The following is a 17082-nucleotide window of genomic DNA, read 5'->3' as shown; positions in this document are numbered from 1 at the left end:
ACGTGAGGCAATGTCAGTCTTGTCATCTAAATAACATGTCCAAAAAATAAAAGGGACTTTGATAAAATGACTTCAATATTCGTACCAAAATTCCTCTCTGAGTTTCCTCTAACCACACAACATCCCTAGAGGTCACGTTTCAAAGTCTCAACTCATTCCCCGCAGACCAAGCGACCCCACCGTGGACCCCCGACTAGCGACTGCCCCAGGCCTGCGCCCCGCGGCCACCCACCCACTATGGAGCACCAGTGTGCCATTTTTGTGGCCAGCCCCAACACCCACGGCAGCACTGCCCGGCCCGCAACATGACCTGCAGCAGCTGCGGTCGAAAAGGACATTATGCCAAAGTATGCCTGTCGAAATCAAAACCCTCTAACTCCCCCGCAGTCCAGAGCAATCGCTCCCCCAACTCGCAGACCCCGCAATGTTGCAGCGTGTCTGCCAACTCCGCCTCCGCCCGACATGTGCGACCCATGGGGGCCGCCATCTTGGCAATCCTCCCCCACGTGGCCGGCCATGTGCAAGTCATGGGGCCGCCATCTTGGGCACCACCTTCCTCGCCGCTCGCCACGGGCGATCCACGGGGGCGGCCATCTTTGACGCCATCTTCTTCATCGCCCGCCACATGCGATCAACGGGAGCTGCCATCGTGGCCATCACCCGAAGTACACCTCGAAGACTACGACCTCCGCGGACAGTCATCACGGGGCCACTCCAGCACTGCTGATCGAGCCACCGACTACCTGCGACTCAACGAAGTCACTTTGGACCAGTCGCGTCCGAAGCACCTCAGGAGATCGATGATGTCCGTCCAAGTCAGTGGAAACAAGAAACCGTGCCTCTTCGACTCCGGGAGCACCGAGAGCTTCGTACATCCAGACCTGGTAAGACGCTGTTTGCTCCCTATCTTCCCTGCACGGCAAACTATCTCCCTCGCCTCGGGCTCGCATTCGGTCCAAATACAAGGGCGCGCCGTTGCGACCCTAACGATACAGGGCGCCAGCTGCTCTAATTTCCAGCTGTACATACTCCCCGACCTCTGCGCCCCACTCTTACTCGGGCTCGATTTCCAATGTAACCTCAGGAGCCTCACACTCAGCTTCGGCGGACCCCTACCGCCTCTCACTATATGCAGCTTAGCGACTCTAAAAATCGACCCCCTTCCACTCTTCGCTAACCTAACGGCTAACTGTAAACCAGTAGCCACTTGCAGCAGGCGGTACAGCCTGCAGGACAGAGTATTCATCAGAGCCGAAGTCCAGCGGCTCCTACGTGAGGGAGTCATAGAGGCCAGTAACAGCCCCTGGAGAGCTCAGGTGGTGGTCGTCAAGCCAAGGGAAAAGTTCCAGATGGTGGTTGATTACAGCCAAACCATTAACCGGTTCACGTACCTCGATGCGTACCCCCTCCCCAGAATTGCAGACATGGTCAACCAGATCGCCCAGTACCGCATACTCTCCACGGTGGATCTGAAGTCTGCATACCACCAGCTCCCAATCCGCCCGGGGGACCGCCACTACACGGCGTTCGAGGCAGATGGCCGCCTCTCCCATTTCCTCCGGGTCCCCTTTGGTGTCACGAATGGGGTCTCGGTGTTCCAACGAGTAATGGACCGAATGGTGGACCAGAACGGGCTGCGGACAACGTTTCCGTACCTGGATAACGTCACCATCTGCGGCCATGACCAGCAGGACCACGATGCCAACCTCCACCGATTTCTCCAAACCGCCTAGAAACTGAATCTCACCTACAATAAGGAGAAATGCGTTTTCCGCACTACCAGACTAGCCATCCTCGGCTACGTCGTGGAAAACGGAGTCCTGGGCCCCGACCCGGACCGTATGCACCCCCTCTTACAACTCCCTCTCCCTCATTGTCCCAGGGCCCTCAAGAGGTGCCTGGGATTTTTCTCTTATTACGCCCAGTGGGTCCCCCAGTATGCGGACAAAGCCCGCCCACTATTTAAGACCACACTCTTCCCACTGTCAGCAGAAGCCTGCCAGGCCTTCAAATGCATCAAGGAGGACATCGCCAAAGCCGCCATGCGGGCGGTGGATGAATCTGTCCCCTTTCAGGTGGAGAGCGACTCCTCAGAGGTCTCTCTTGCCGCCACTCTGAATCAGGCAGGGAGACCAGTATCTTTCTTCTCCCGAATCCTCTCCGCTTCGGAACTCCGACACTCCTCAGTCGAAAAAGAAGCTCAGGCCATTGTGGAAGCCGTGCGGCACTGGAGGCACTACCTCGCAGGTAGGAGGTTCACCCTCATCACCGACCAGAGATCGGTTGCCTTCATGTTCGACAACTCGCAAAGGGGCAAAATAAAAAACAATAAAATCTTGAGGTGGAGGATCGAACTCTCCACCTATAATTATGACATAGAACATAGAACAGTACAGCACAGAACAGGCCCTTCGACCCTCGATGTTGTTCCGAGCCATGATCACCCTACTCAAACCCACTTATCCACCCTATACCCGTAACCCAATAACCCCCCCCCCTTAACCTTACTTTTTTTAGGACACTACGGGCAATTTAGCATGGCCAATCCACCTAACCCGCACATCTTTGGACTGTGGGAGGAAACCGGAGCACCCGGAGGAAACCCACGCACACACGGGGAGGACGTGCAGACTCCGCACAGACAGTGACCCAGCCGGGAATCGAACCTGGGACCCTGGAGCTGTGAAGCATTTATGCTAACCACCATGCTACCGTGCTGCCCTAAATCATATATCGACCGGGGAAGCTCAATGAGCCCCCAGATGTCCTGTCCCGCGGCACATGCGCCAGCGCGCAAGACGACCGCTTAAAGGCTATCCACAGTGACCTCTGCCACCCGGGGGTCACCCAGCTCGCCCACTACGTCAAAGCCCGAAATCTGCCTTTCTCCACCGAGGAGGTAAAAGCCATCACCAGGGATTGCCCGATCTGCGCGGATTGCAAACCGCACTTCTATAGACCAGACAAGGCCCACCTGGTAAAGGCATCCCGGCCCTTTAAACGCCTGAGCATCGATTTCAAAGGGCCACTCCCCTCGACCAATCGAAATGTGTACTTCCTCAACGTCATAGACGAATTCTCCCGCTTCCCCTTTGTCATCCCGTGCCCCGATATGACCTCCTACACAGTTATGCTGTTCAGCACACAGCTAAATCGCTGGCTTTGAAAGCAGACCAAGAAAGGCTAGCAGCACGGTTCAATTCCCGTAACAGCCTCCTGAACAGGCGCCAGAATGTGGCGACTAGGGGCTTTTCACAGTAACTTCATTTGAAACCTACTCGTGACAATAAGTGATTTTCTTTTTTTTTTTTCATTTCATCAGAGCCCTGCACAGTGTCTTCACCCTGTTCGGCTTCCCCAGCTACGTACACAGCGACCGGGATTCGTCCTACATGAGCAACGAGCTGCGTCAGTACCTGCACAACAAGGGCATCGCCTCGAGCAGGACTACCAGCTATAACCCCAGGGGGAACGGGCAGGTGGAGAGGGAGAACGCAACGGTCTGGAAGACCGTCCTACTGACCCTACGGTCCAGGAATCTCCCAACCTCCCACTGGCAGGAGGTCCTCCCCGACGCGCTCCACGCAATTAGGTCCCTCCTGTGCACTGCCACCAACCAGACCCCTCATGAGCGATTATTTGTTTTCTCTAGGGGCACTACCACGGGGGCTTCGCTCCCATCTTGGTTGAGGGCACCGGGCCCAGTTCTCCTGCGGAAGCACGTCCGGACACATAAAACGGACCCACTAGTAGAAAGGATACTACTGCTACATTCAAACCCACACTACGCCTTTATTGAATATCCCGACAGCCATCAGGACACCGTTTCCCTCCGGGACCTGGCGCCTGCAGGATCCACCTCTACCACCACTACCGCCGAGGTACCCCTCACACTACACCCCACCCGACCCCCCACGCCCTGCGCCCCCCTTCGCCCGTCGCACCGGTCAGGAACGAAGATCAGACTGAACCATCCCCGGAGTCCACCCTCAGATCCACACCGCCCGTCACCACCCAGCTACCCGAAGAGGCTGCAACCCTGGTGCTCCGCCGATCCCAAAGGACGACTCGGCCACCGGACCGGCTCAACCTGTAGACCCGTCACCCCCGCCGGACTTGATTTTTTTACGGGGGTGAATGTGGTGAATGTACATCATGTAATTCACGCTGTATAGCATTGTGTTCTTGTGGGCTCTGTCTGTGAACTGTTGCGTGGCTCTGCCCACAGGGGGAGATGAAGAGCTTGTACAGGGCTCCACCCTTGGCTCTGTCCATGGCCCCTCCCACTACCGGAAGTATAAAGTGCTGCAGCCTTGTGAGTCTGCCCTCAGTTCTTCTGGTCGCAGGCAGGCTCAGTTGTAAGTTTATTAAAACCACACTTTACTTCCTATCGTGACTCAAGTAAATTGATGGTCACATCACGTGGTCTCCATACCACCCAAGAGACCACCTCAGAGGAGAGCTCCGAGGAGACCTGCATAGAGATATCACAGCTACCACCACCACCTTCCATCAGCGCAGACACACGCCTCGGGTAGATAGTATCCGTTGCCTCACAGGTGCACTTGTGGGCTGTAGCTTAGGAAATACGGCACCAGTCCCCGTTCGAGCCCTGGAATGAATCGGTTGCACAGAGGTTCAGGGCTGTGGTGACCTTCACGGCCACCAGGAGAGGGTGTCCACTTCCTCCACAGGTGATTGCCACACAGTTGCTGATGCTCATCATGTAGAGGCAGGAACATTCAAGGGAGTCAGCAGTCAAAGGTCAGCTTATAGAATTTACAGTGCAGAAGGAGGCCATTCGGCCCATCGAGTCTGCACCGGCTCTTTGAAAGAGCTCCCTACCCAAGCCCACACCTCCATCCTATCCCCATAACCCAGTAACCCTACCCAACACTAAGGGCAATTTTGGACACGAAGGGCAATTTAGCATGGCCAATCCACCTAACCTGCACATCGTTGGACTGTGGGAGGAAACCGGAGCACCCGGAGGAAACCCACGCACACACGGGGAGAACGTGCAGACTCCGCACAGACAGTGACCCAAGCCGGGAATCGAACCTGGGACCCTGGAGCTGTGAAGTAATTGTGCTAACCACTATGCTACTGTGCTGCCCCCCAAGACTAAGCGAGTGCACAGCTGATTGGAAGAGTCCCAAAGGCTACGGGCACAGAAGATGATGCCGACAATGCGTGGCAATGAGGCCAACTCTGCTAGGGTGGCGACCTCAGTGGAAAGCCTGGAGCATGAAATCAGCGTCTTGAGTGGTGCTGCCCAAGGCATGGTTCAGTCTGTGACGATCATGGCTGAGGGCCTTGATATCATGTCCCAAACGATCAGAGATATGTCCCAAATGCAGGTGGACATTGTGGGGGTTCTGCCGAGCGTGGCCCAGTCACTGAGGAGCATCACCGAGGGCACCGAAACCATGGTGCAGACAATGGGGAGCCACCAGGACTGGCAGAGCCAGATGACGCAGAGGCCTCTGGAGCTCACTCCAGCTGCCCCTCCATCCCAGTGCCCTATGGACACCATCAGGGAGGAGGTCACGCTGGAGGCAACCTTGAGCCTGCAACCAAGGTGACGACGGCAATCTTCAACTCTTCTGAATCCCACCTGCCTGACACCGGTCTATCTATAGGCAGCGGGCAGAACAGGGTGGAACAGCGATGCCAGTGACACTGGTAAATCATGTCATAGAACAGATGTGGATCATGCTCTTTAAACTAACAAAAGAGGGCTGTCATATTGCAAGCATTTGTCTGCAAAAGTAAATAATAGCCTATGATTGGGGCAACTAATTGCTTTCTGTTGTTAGTTTGTGAAGGAGTGTCCCCATCCCCCAGTTTATTAACATTGGGAGTTTTCACTTTCATTAATGTGTCACTTATTGTATAAATAAAAATATAAAGGTACAGAGTATTGAAGACTCCAGATTGTTTGTGTGCTGCAAGACAACATTTTATTGTGAGGAAAATAAATATTGTGCAGGAAATAGAATGTTATTGGAACCAAGCAAAAAGAGCGATGGTGTTCAGGGAGAATATATACCGCAATCTTCAATTTTGCATTCTACCGTTGGTCTCTCATTGTATGTGGGAACCAGTTCCAATTCTTCAAGAACCTTTGTGCCGGCTACCACGTGTCTGGTGAAAGAAAAAGAAAAAGCCAGGTCAGGAAAGATTTGATTTTGAACAAAAAGGAACTTGCTGGCTGGGTATTTTTTCAAACTTTTGTTTGTGGGGTGTGAGTATCGCCTAGTATTACCCACCCATAATCACCCTCAACTGGTGAGCTGCCTTCTTGATTTATTGATGTCCATGCAGTGTACGTACACCCAAAATGCTGCTAGAGATTGTCCCAGGGATGTCCCAGTGTCAGTGAAGGAACAGTGACATAGTTCCAAGTCAGGTGTGTGGCTTGGGGGAAACGTGCGAGTGGTGATGTTTCCATGCGTCTACTGCCCTTATTCCCTTTAGCAATAGAGCTTGCAGATTGGGACGAGGATGTCAAAGGACATGCAAAATATCTTCCTGTGTCAAAATCTTTCTTGTTTATCCCTATTCCCTGTGCATTAATAAGGTGAATGCTCCTCTAAATTTTCCTCTCATTGAAGCTAAAGTCCCACATGGCGTACATTCCATTCCTCCCATTTTCACTTGATATGAAACTATAATTCATTGTACAACATCCTAATCTAAATTCTTAATGGGAGTGAGGTGGGGGAAGGGGCTGCGGCCTGTTGGACCTTTTGTGATTCAATGAGCCAAGCCTTTTTGTTTGGGTGGGTGTGGGGATTGTTTGGAAAGGGGTATTGTTCTGTGCATTGTGATTAACATGGCTGTTTGGGTGAGGTTTGGTGGGGGGGAAAGGGGTATGTTAGTTTTGTGATGCTGACTATGGGATTTTCTATGTTTCGTTTTGTGGGTTGGTTTGGTGGCCATCTTAGGTGGGCTGTGGGCCTACATCCTCTGGCCTAGCAGTTGTTAATCCTTTACAGCAGAAATGGCTAACTCCAAGTTTTTTTTTAAAATTTTAGATTACCCAATTATTTTTTCCAATTAAGGGGGCAATTTAGCGTGGCCAATCTACCTACTCTGCACATCTTTGGGTTGTGGGGGCGAAACCCACGCAGACACGGGGAGAATGTGCAAACTCCACACGGACAGTGACCCAGAGCCGGGATCGAACCTGGGACCTTGGCGCCGTGAGGCTGCTGTGCTAACCACTAGGCCACCGTGCTGCCCTGCTAACTCCAAGTTAAAGGTGGGTGTTGGGAGACCCCCTGGTTCGGTTGGTCACTGGAATATACGGGGATTGGGGGGTTAAAAGGTCAAGAGTTTTCTCCCCCCTAAAGAATCTGAGGGCTGATGTGGTATTTTTTCAGGAGGCTCATCTGCGGATGAAGGACCAGACCAGGCTACGGAAGGGGTGGGTGAGCCAAGTTTTTCATTCTGGCTTGACAGCAGGGTGAGGGGGGGAGGAATGGGGGGGGGGGGGGGGGGGGGGCAGGGAGGGCAGCAATTGGATTAGTTATTTGACGGACAAGGTAGTGGCGGATCCATACGGTAGTTATGTGATGATCACAGGGTCCTTGTGATGCACTATCAATTACTACAAAGACGAGAGTAGTGAATAATCAAGGCTTTATTGAGCAAAGATGTGTGGCCTCCTGTAGCTGCTACCAGAATGGGAGCAACTCCAGTGTGGACACACATCTATACGCCGCTTAATGGGCGGAGCCAGCAGGCATGGATTTACCCATGTACCTCTAGTACAGGAGCCTTACCGTACTACATCTAATATACAGTTAGTGATGACTACCACATTCACCCCCTGTTAAAAAAGAGTCCGGTGAGGCTGGTGGAAAAATTTACAAGTTCAGTCTGTCGGGGGCCTTGATCCTCCGCTGTGATTGCCTGGGTCCTGGTGGTGATGTGGGCGCCGACTTGGTCACCTGTGACTCCGGGAGCGTGTTGTCCTCGTCTTCGTTGCCCCCGAGTGGAACCAGTGGGAGGACGGATCCTCCTGGGGCGGGGGCTGCGGTGAGGTGCGCTGGGGGGAGGGGGAGTGGTACAGGAGCAACTGGAGGGGGGGTGTCGGGTGGTGGGATGAGGGTGGGGATCCAGCGGGTGCCAGGTCCCAGAGGGAGATGGCGTCCTCGCGCCCGTAAGCGTACTGCAGGTTCGCGTGCAGTAGTTGTACTCTTTCGACCATGTATCTCTAGTACAGGAGCCTTACCGTACTACATCTAATATAAAATTAGTGGTGACTACCACACCTTGGTTCGACGATTGGTGGTGTTAGTTAATGTATATGCCCCGAACTGGGATGAGAAAGCATTCGTTGGGAAGATGTTGGCTTCCATTCCAGATCTGGATACGCTCCAACTGATTTTTGGGGTGATTTGAATTGCTTGCTAGATCTGAAGATGGACTGTTCTCGGCCAAAATCGTTGGTGCTCTCCGGGGTGGCTAAGCCGCTGTGAGCATTTATGGAACAGGTGCGGGGGGGCAGATCGGTGGACCCGGGAGGTGAGGAATTTTCATTCTTCTCTCCACCCACCAGAGTCACCTGCTCCTAATTTATAGTTTGCATAATATGATTCGACACAGACTTAACTCCATTCTCCAGGGAATAGGCAGTTCTGCAGTTCAAAGGGCAGCACGGTGGCACAGTGGTTAGCATTGCTGCCTACGGCGCTGAGGACCCGGGTTCGAATCCCGGCTCTGGGTCACTGTCCGTGTGGAGTTTGCACATTCTCCCCGTGTCTGCGTAGGTTTCACCCCACAACCCAAAAGATGTGCAGGTTAGGTGGATTGGCCACGCTAAAATTGCCCCTTAATTGGAAATAATAATTGGGTACTCTAAATTTTAAAAAAAAGTTCTGCAGTTCAATACCTGTGCAGTATCCTTCAGTCACATCATTGAGTTTCTTCTCCACTATGTTAAACTAACAATATTCAGACAAAAGTAAGTACAAAATACCAACCCAAAAGCTACAAAATTGGTGTTCATCCAAAGACATGGCTGTAGTGTGATGTAAAACTGGCTTCCGTTAGTATGTCGCCCCATGTTAGCCATTCCAAGAACTCCTCTCTTGCAGTGGGAGATTGCAAAGGTCTCATCTAATAATAGAAAACACATCCTGTGAAATACTGTAGTAGCTATTGCTGGTACTGGTGTTGGCCAAAACATTGTCCATTTGGGATATACCGATCGCAAGTATTCTTACATTAAACTAAGAGAGTCTATCCGAGTCCCATTGCTCTATTTTAATTCGGATCTGAACATCTCAACCCACCGTTATTTATTTCACGGACCATGTCACTCAAAGCATATGTAAAACCTCAAGATAAATTGTTCACGGAATAAACTGCACTCAAATCTTAAAGGGATATTTTTTCATGGAGATAACTTATGGTGCCAGCTGAACTGCTTCATGAGATTACTGCCCAGTAATCATGTCTACCTATTGATCTCCATAACAATTTGATAACATTGATTGCTGACCTTCAGGAGGATGAATAATATTGAATTTGCACTCAGTGAATGTCACTATTCTCTGTAACAACCTCATCCCACAAGGTTGACATTTGTTAAATGTTAATCTGAAAGGGCCTTGCTTGCTGTATTTAGTAACTCTGAAAAGCTCCCACAGTCTGTCGGGGCAAAATTAATTTATATGATAAAACAAATATACAGATATCATGAGGAAATGATATTTTATCACATAGAGCCCTTCCTTTGCAGTTGAATGAGCATTAGGGGTAACCAAGCCATGCCCATTATTACAGCATTGACTGCTGTACACCGGAAATTTTAAGTGTCCTAAAACCACTTTGACAAGGTAAGCTAAGCGGCTGAGGGGGTAGAGTGGGTTGTGGGGGTCCGGGCAGTGGATGCGGTTGTGGAGATGGTAAGGGTTGCGGGAGAGGTAGCTGGGGGTGGGTGGGGTTTTTCAGGGGTCAGGAGGGTGAGGGGTGGGGTCACCCAGGAGTTAGAACTTGTCCTTCTGACTTTTTCTGGACAACTAACTATTCAATGAAGCGAGTGGAAACCATCCAAGCTCTCCGACTTTAAATCAGACTCTTGGAGGTTTCCAGATGCAGGATAATTGTCCGCCGGAAGTTCAAACTTCCTGGGCAATTACCGTGTAGTTAGCGTGTGGGGAATTCTGAGGGGGCCCCCAACCCATTTTCTGAGGTACCTCGGGAATACGACGATTCAGAGGCCAAAGAACTGAACTCTGGGCCGCCATTTAGTGGTTACTTGTAATCCTGAGTGACCACCACTCTGTTACAAGTCAAGGGTTCAAGCACCATCCCAGCAATTCTGGCAAACAAACACTGGAGAGTCGATGGTGGTGGTGGTGCGAGGGGGAGGTGGGGGTGGGGGGTTCCAAGTGTTTTCTTGAACCTGAGGGCACTGGAAACATTCGCTAGTCGATTTAGTCTCTCTGAGAAGTGCACTACTTGTCACCAAACAGCCAGAACCCAAAATCTCCCAGTTGGAGGTGTACGGGTTTATGAGGGGCATGGACAGGATGGATAGGGAACAGCTGTTCCCCTTAGTTGAAATGTCAGTTATGAAAGACACAAGTTCAAAGTCAGAGGCAGGAGGTTAAGGGGGAATTTAAGGATAAACGTTTGCCCAGAGGGTGGTGACGGTCTGGAATGCGCTGCCTGACAGGGTGGCAGAGGTGGGTTGCCTCACATCCTTTAAAAAGTACCTGGATGAGCACTTGGCACTTCATAACGTTCAAGGCTATGGGCCAAGTGCTGGCAAATGGGGTTAGGTAGATAGGTCAGGTGTTTTCCGTGTCGGTGCAGACTTGATGGGCCGAAGGGTGTCTTCGGTGCTGTACTATTCTGTGCAGTAAGAAGTCTTACAACACCAGGTTAAAGTCCAACAGGTTTGTTTCAAACACGAGCTTTCGGAGCGCAGCTCCTTCCTCAGGTGAATTCTCGCCCCAGTCCAACGGCGGCATCTCCACATCATGGGTATTATTCTGTGATAGAAACTTCATGTTGTTTCAAGCATCAACTTGGAACATCCTCTTTAGCAAGGTTAGGTGCTATTCAAACATTACAGATCATGCTCTGTAATGGTTCTCCCATTATAAAACTTGCTGTTTTATTACCTTCAAATGTTTTTCCGTAAATGGATGCTCCACCATCTCCTCTACCTTTAAAAATGTCTATAGTTTTAGGAAAAAAAATACCAGAATGAGAATCATAATTTATGAATTAGACAAAGATCTACCAGTTATATCCCCAAAGTGATTTCTGTTATTATATATTGCTTTTGTATTTATGTAGTCCTGGAATTAATCTTACTCAAGCCTATTGCATGAAACATAAAATAATACATATTTTTTGATACTTTTAACCGTTTTCCATCTTCCCCTGGACCCTCTTATTCATAAGAGCCATCCTCATTTTTGAGTATGGCAGACTGCAGATACTGGGCGTGATTCTCTGGCCTCGTTGCCCTCTTGCTCAAAGGTAACGAGGCCGGTGAACAGTGGGAGAAGCCAAAAACGAGATCCGCGTAGGCGCCAAACAGTTTGCGATACAACCGGCTGGCTCCTGTCGGCAAAATTGGAACCTCGTCAGGGCGTGGCGATAAACTAATTATCACCACTTAACCCTCCCATTCCCTTACAATTAATGAGAACCACCCCATATCCAACGGCCTCCTGTCATACAGCGCCCTCCCCAGCAAGTGGTCACGCTGGTGCCGATTAGTGCTCCTTTTTAAAAAGGTGAACCTGGCGGAAGGGCTTCTGTGGGGAGCTGAGGTGAATAGCCATCTTTGCTCACAGGCAACGAGGCCGGGGGTGCTGGGTTTGCCACCCTCGGCTGGGGGTGGAGGAGCCTCTGCACAGGGTCGGCTGTCATGGGGGAGGTCGGGGGGTTCATTGGGGGGCAACCGTTCATGGCACCACCATAACAACCCCTGGATTGTGCGTACCCATTCCAGGGGCAACCCCTGTCCCTGCCTGTCTGCCCCACCGACCACCCATAATCCCCATTGACTGCTGAGGTCTCCTCTGGCTGCGCGGCTAAAGGCTATTGCAGAGAGGAATTGGCAATCGTGGTTAAGTGAGCAAGCACTTCACAGCTGCCAAGTGGATTCCAGTGGGTGGGTGGGCCATGTAGTATGTGGGAGTCATTGCCTAGCATCCCAATCAGACTTTGATGCCTGGACATTGTGCTTGAACACTGTGGGAGGCTCGCAACATCCAAACACCCAGGGGAGGGTCCGAGGACATGTCCACGGCCAGAGGTTGGGTGAGCTTCACGGGGAGGGGGATGCCTGGAGAGATGGGCAAAAGGTCAGGTGGTCATCCTGCATTGCGGCAGGAAGTGACAGGGGCATCATAATGGTTGTGTGAGGTGTTTAATATGCTGTACAATACCCCATTCCTGATGGTGCCGCCCACCCCCCCAACCCCACCCCCACCCCTCCCATCCTATCCCCTCCCCTGGTGCCCTCAGTGTTCCTCAACTTGCTTTGCCCTTCCAGCTCTATCACTAAGTCTAGGTGTTTCCCCAGATACACATCTATGGTGATGGCAGCCCGCTGCCTTCCTCATCCCGTGGTCTTCGATGCCCCTGTCAGGCATCCTCTGGGTGCTCTTCTCAGGCCGTGCCATCCTGTCCAGTGTGCTGACCCCGAGATGCAGCCTCATCAGAGAAGTGGAACTCGGGAGATGGTGGTTACCATCGGCACTCCATGGGATGTGTCCGTTTGGCACTAGTGCCCATAGGACCCTGGAGCTCACCTTGGGATGGAGTGGTAGCTGGTTTGAGCCCTGGCTGCCCCTGCATCATCTGGCTCAGCCAGCCCTGGCAGTTTCCATGGTCTGCACCATTGTGTCGACGACTTCAGCGATGCTCCTCAATGACTGGGGCATGCTCTGCAGTGCTTCAGCCATGCCCACCTGCAACTGGGACAAGCTCTGCAACGCCTTATCCATGCCCATCTGGGAGCAGGGCATGTCTCCTCAGGAAAAGCTTTCCCATAACTATCGGGAGTGGGTCCAGACTGGCGGAGGAGTGCTGGACATATGAACCCTCAGCTCCTTCAAGCAGCAAGCCCTCGAGGTGACTGAGGTGGCCGATGACAGATCGGTCACCCACGCCGAGGCTGGCAGATGCCGCAGAGATGAGGAACCACCGGGCTCCACCCGGGGACCTGTCAAACCTGGGCGACATCCCTCAGTGATGTGGAATTCTGCCGAGACTCTTGACCACATTATCACCGACTGCGCGACGCCTTGGACATCTTTCCTTATGGTGCCAACATCATGCACCAGGCTTTCCACTGTGGCTGCCACCCTAGCAGTGTTTTTTTTTTAAATAAATATTTTTATTCTCCTCCTTTTACACATTTTTTACCGAATTTACACCCACCAACAATAAACAATAATCAGCAAGATATGTCAATCCCCATAACAATAACAACGATCCCACCCACCCACCAACCCCCAAACATCAGCCCGCATGTTCACATAAACAAATGACAAAAAGGAATCAGGGATTACCCATAGTCATCCTTATATACACAGCCCCCCTCTCCCCCAATCCTCCCACCCATTCTCCCCCAACTAATGTTCAATGTTATCCAGTTCTTGAAAGTGCATAATAAATAGTGCCCATGACTTGTAGAACCCCTCTGAGCTTCCCCTCAGTTCAAACTTAACCTTCTCAAGGATCAAGTATTCCAACTGGTCCCCCCGCCACGCTAGAGCACAGGTTGGAGAGGCTGCTCTCCATCCCATCAGGATCAGGATCCGCCTTCGGGCGATCAACGAGGCGAAGGCTACAACATCTGCCTCCGCACCCATTTCCAGCCATTCCCCCCCCCCCCCCCCCCCCCCCCCCCCCCCCGGCAACTCTCACACGCATCTTCTACTCCTTCAAAGAATCGGCTCATCCTCGCCCTCGTGAGGTGCGCTCTATATACCACCTTCAGCTGTATCAGCCCCAACCTCGCACATGAGGTAGAGAGGCATTTTCTCTCCGGAGCACCTCACACCAGACCCCCTCCTCCATATCCTCTCCTAACTCTTCCTTCCACTTTGCTTTGATCCCTTCCAGTGGTGCCTTATCCTCTTCCAAAATAGGTCCATACACCGCTGACACTACCCCCTTCTCCAGTCCCCTTGTCGTCAGCACCTCCTCCAGCAATGAGGAGGCCGGTTCCTCCGGGAAGCTCTGTATCTCCTTCCTGGCAAAATCTCGAACCTGCATGTATCTAAACATTTCTCCCTGCTCCAGCCCATACTTCGCTTCTATCTCCCTCAATCCTGCAAACCGACCCCTAAGAAACAAATCTTTTAGCGTCTTAATCCCCTTCTCTTCCCATTTCTGAAAACCTCCATCCCACTTCCCTGGCTCAAATCTGTGGTTCCCCCGAATCGGCATTTCCCTTGACCCTGCCCCCAACCCGAAGTGTTGGCAAAACTGCCTCCAAATTTTCAATGAAGCTATTATTACCGGACTCCCTGAGTATTTCCCCAGAGCTATTGGGAGCGGCGTTGTTGCTAGTGCTTTCAGTCCCGAACCTCTGCTCAAACTCTCCTCCATTCTGACCCGCTGGAAATCAACCCTTCTGACCCAGCTCCGCACCTTCTCCACATTCGCCGCCCAGTAGTAATACATCAGGTTCGGGAGACCCAAACCCCCTGCCTGCCTTCCCCTCTAGCAGCACCTTTCTCACTCTGGCCACCTTCCCTCCCCATATGAACGAGGTAATCCTTCCCTCAATCTCCCTGAAAAAAGCCTTTGGCAGGAAAATCGGTTGGCATTGAAAACTAAACAGAAATCGCGGCAATACATTTGTTTTAACCGCCTGAACCCGACCCGGCAGCGACAGAGGGAGACCATCCCACCTCGCAAGGTCGGCTTTCACTCTCCCCACCAAACTAGTGATGTTGTACCTGCGAAGCCTCTCCCACTCCCGGGCAACCTGCACCCCCAGATACCTAAAGTGAGTCCTTGTTAATCAGATCCGGAGCCACCATCAACTTCTCTGCCCTATCCCTCCCCTGCACAATTTCCCTAGCCGCTGCCTCCCTCCGGAGCTGACCTGCCAACATCCACCCCGCCTTATCTCCATGTTCATAAACTGCACCCCTTGCTTGTCTCAGTTGGCGCACTGCCTTCCTGGTGGACAGCGGTCGAAGCTCGCCTGCAGTTCCTTCCTCTTTTCCAGCTTCGCTGGATCCTCATCTTCTGCATAACTCCTATCTACCTCCAACATCTCATCTATTACCCTCTGCCGCTCCAACCTCTCCTCTTTGTCCACCCTGGCCGTAAACAAAATTACCTCACCCCTCACCACCGCCTTTAGAGCCTCCCAGACAACTGCCTTCGACACCTCACCCGTACAGTTGAAACCTACATATTCCTTAATTACCTTTTCAATTTTCTCACAGAACACTTGGTTCCCCAAAAGCCCCACATCCAGTTTCCACCCCGGCCTCTGCACTACCCCTTCTCTGGTACCATATCCACCCAATGTGGAGCGTAATCTGACACTGCAATTGCCGAGTATTCCGACCCCTTAACCCCAGCCAGAAAAGCCTTTCCCACCACAAAAAAGTCGATCTGCGGGTATACCTTATGGACTGCTGAGAAAAATGAGTACTCCCGCTCCCTTGGGTGCAGGAACCTCCAAGGGTCCACCCCTCCCATTTCCACCATTAGCCCAGCCCCCCCACGATGGGACCAGCGAGTGCGAACCCTAGCAGTGTTGGCCTCAGTGCCATGCATTGCTGCCGATATCTTCTGTGCCCGTAGCCTTTGCAACTCCTCCAAGCGGCTATGGATCTGCTGGAGTGACGCTGACATCTCCCTCTGAACATCCCGGCCGCTCCCCATCATCTCCATCGGCTCCGGGTAACCCTGTTCCAGAGGCTCAGCATCAGGCTGGGACCCAGCTGGGTCCTGGGATCCAGCAGATCTCCGACTGCTGTTTCGCCTGGCGGTTCCCGCCTCCACCTAATGTACATCAGCGGCAGTGTGGTGTTCACCAGATTGTGCCCCAGAAGCCTGACCACTAACATTTCCCACCAAGGTGTGTGTATCTGCTCTGGTGGAGGGTGGGGATGACAGCTGTGCCGCAACTATAAAAGTTTCATCCTCGTAGCCCCCCTCCGAGGTGTTCTCCCCGGAGTCAGGAGAGGGGGCTGTCCTTGATGGGCCGGCGCCGTCAGCTGGAGGATCTGCGGGCGAATGGACATGTGGTCAGTGGGAGGGATGGGTTAGTCAGTAAGGCAATAACAACTCACATTTGGCAGGTCCTCCGGGCGGAGCCTGGTGATTCCTCACCTCTGCGGCATCCACGTGGGTAAGCGACCTGTCATCGGCCACACCAGTCACCTCCAGGCTCGTCCCTCGAAGGAGCTGAGGGTTCTTATGTCTGGCACCCCTCCACCAGTCTGGGCCCTCTCACGACGGTTATTGGAGTGCTTTTCCTGAGGAAACACAGTGAAGGCAGCGTTAGCCACATGTGTGGTTCACAATGGTAGGAGACGGGTTGTGAAGAAGGGGTTGGGAGGGTTGTGAAGAAGGGGTTGGGAGAGGTGTTGAAGGATGAGGCGGGGGGTGGAGGAAGAGTGGGGGTCGCATGAGAAGTCGGGGGATGGGCACTCCCTTGGGGGTGAGGGGGGTAGGGGGGGGGGGGGGAGTTGGTGCCTACTGACCCCTGCTGCCCAGTGTAGGTCATTGACCTTTTGGCATGGAGGCCAGTCTTCCTGGTCACACTCCCCAAGCTGACAGCTGCCGCCGCCTCATCCCAGGTAGCACTGGCTGCCCTGTGGCTGACTCTCCTGGACCCTTGGGGGAACAGGACATCCCTCCTGGCCTCCACACCATCCAGCAGCCGCCTCAGGTCAGTGTCCTTGAATCTTGGTGCTGGTCTCTTCGGTGCCATTGTTGGGAGCTGGCTGGGGTTGCCTGAGCGAGTGCAGCTTATGTGCTGCTTGATCCTGTTAGCGGGGGATTGGCGAGTGCGGTCCCGGCGAATCAGCTGGCGAGCATTTATTAGCGACGAGAAGCCCGTGAGGC

General features: G+C 52.6%; 1 protein-coding gene across 2 annotated transcripts in view; it reads right to left on the bottom strand.

Moving 5' to 3' along the window:
* Positions 1–5940: 5940 nt before the first annotated feature.
* ppil6 (peptidylprolyl isomerase (cyclophilin)-like 6) overlaps positions 5941–17082 on the bottom strand; it is a 54335-nt gene continuing 43193 nt past the window's right edge. For both annotated transcript variants that reach the window (XM_038798776.1, XM_038798777.1), the window contains exons 6-8: positions 11145–11201; positions 8994–9129; positions 5941–6147 (exon numbers count right to left, since the gene is read on the bottom strand). In XM_038798776.1, coding sequence (XP_038654704.1) covers positions 6036–6147; positions 8994–9129; positions 11145–11201 — 305 coding nt within the window. In that variant the 3' untranslated portion in view covers positions 5941–6035. The remainder of the gene's footprint in view (positions 6148–8993; positions 9130–11144; positions 11202–17082) is intronic.

This window comes from Scyliorhinus canicula, chromosome 6 (assembly GCF_902713615.1).
Source record: "Scyliorhinus canicula chromosome 6, sScyCan1.1, whole genome shotgun sequence".
Lineage (NCBI taxonomy): Eukaryota > Metazoa > Chordata > Chondrichthyes > Carcharhiniformes > Scyliorhinidae > Scyliorhinus > Scyliorhinus canicula.
The sequence above is the reverse complement of the archived record's forward strand: the minus strand, read 5'-3'. Positions and strand labels throughout refer to the sequence as shown.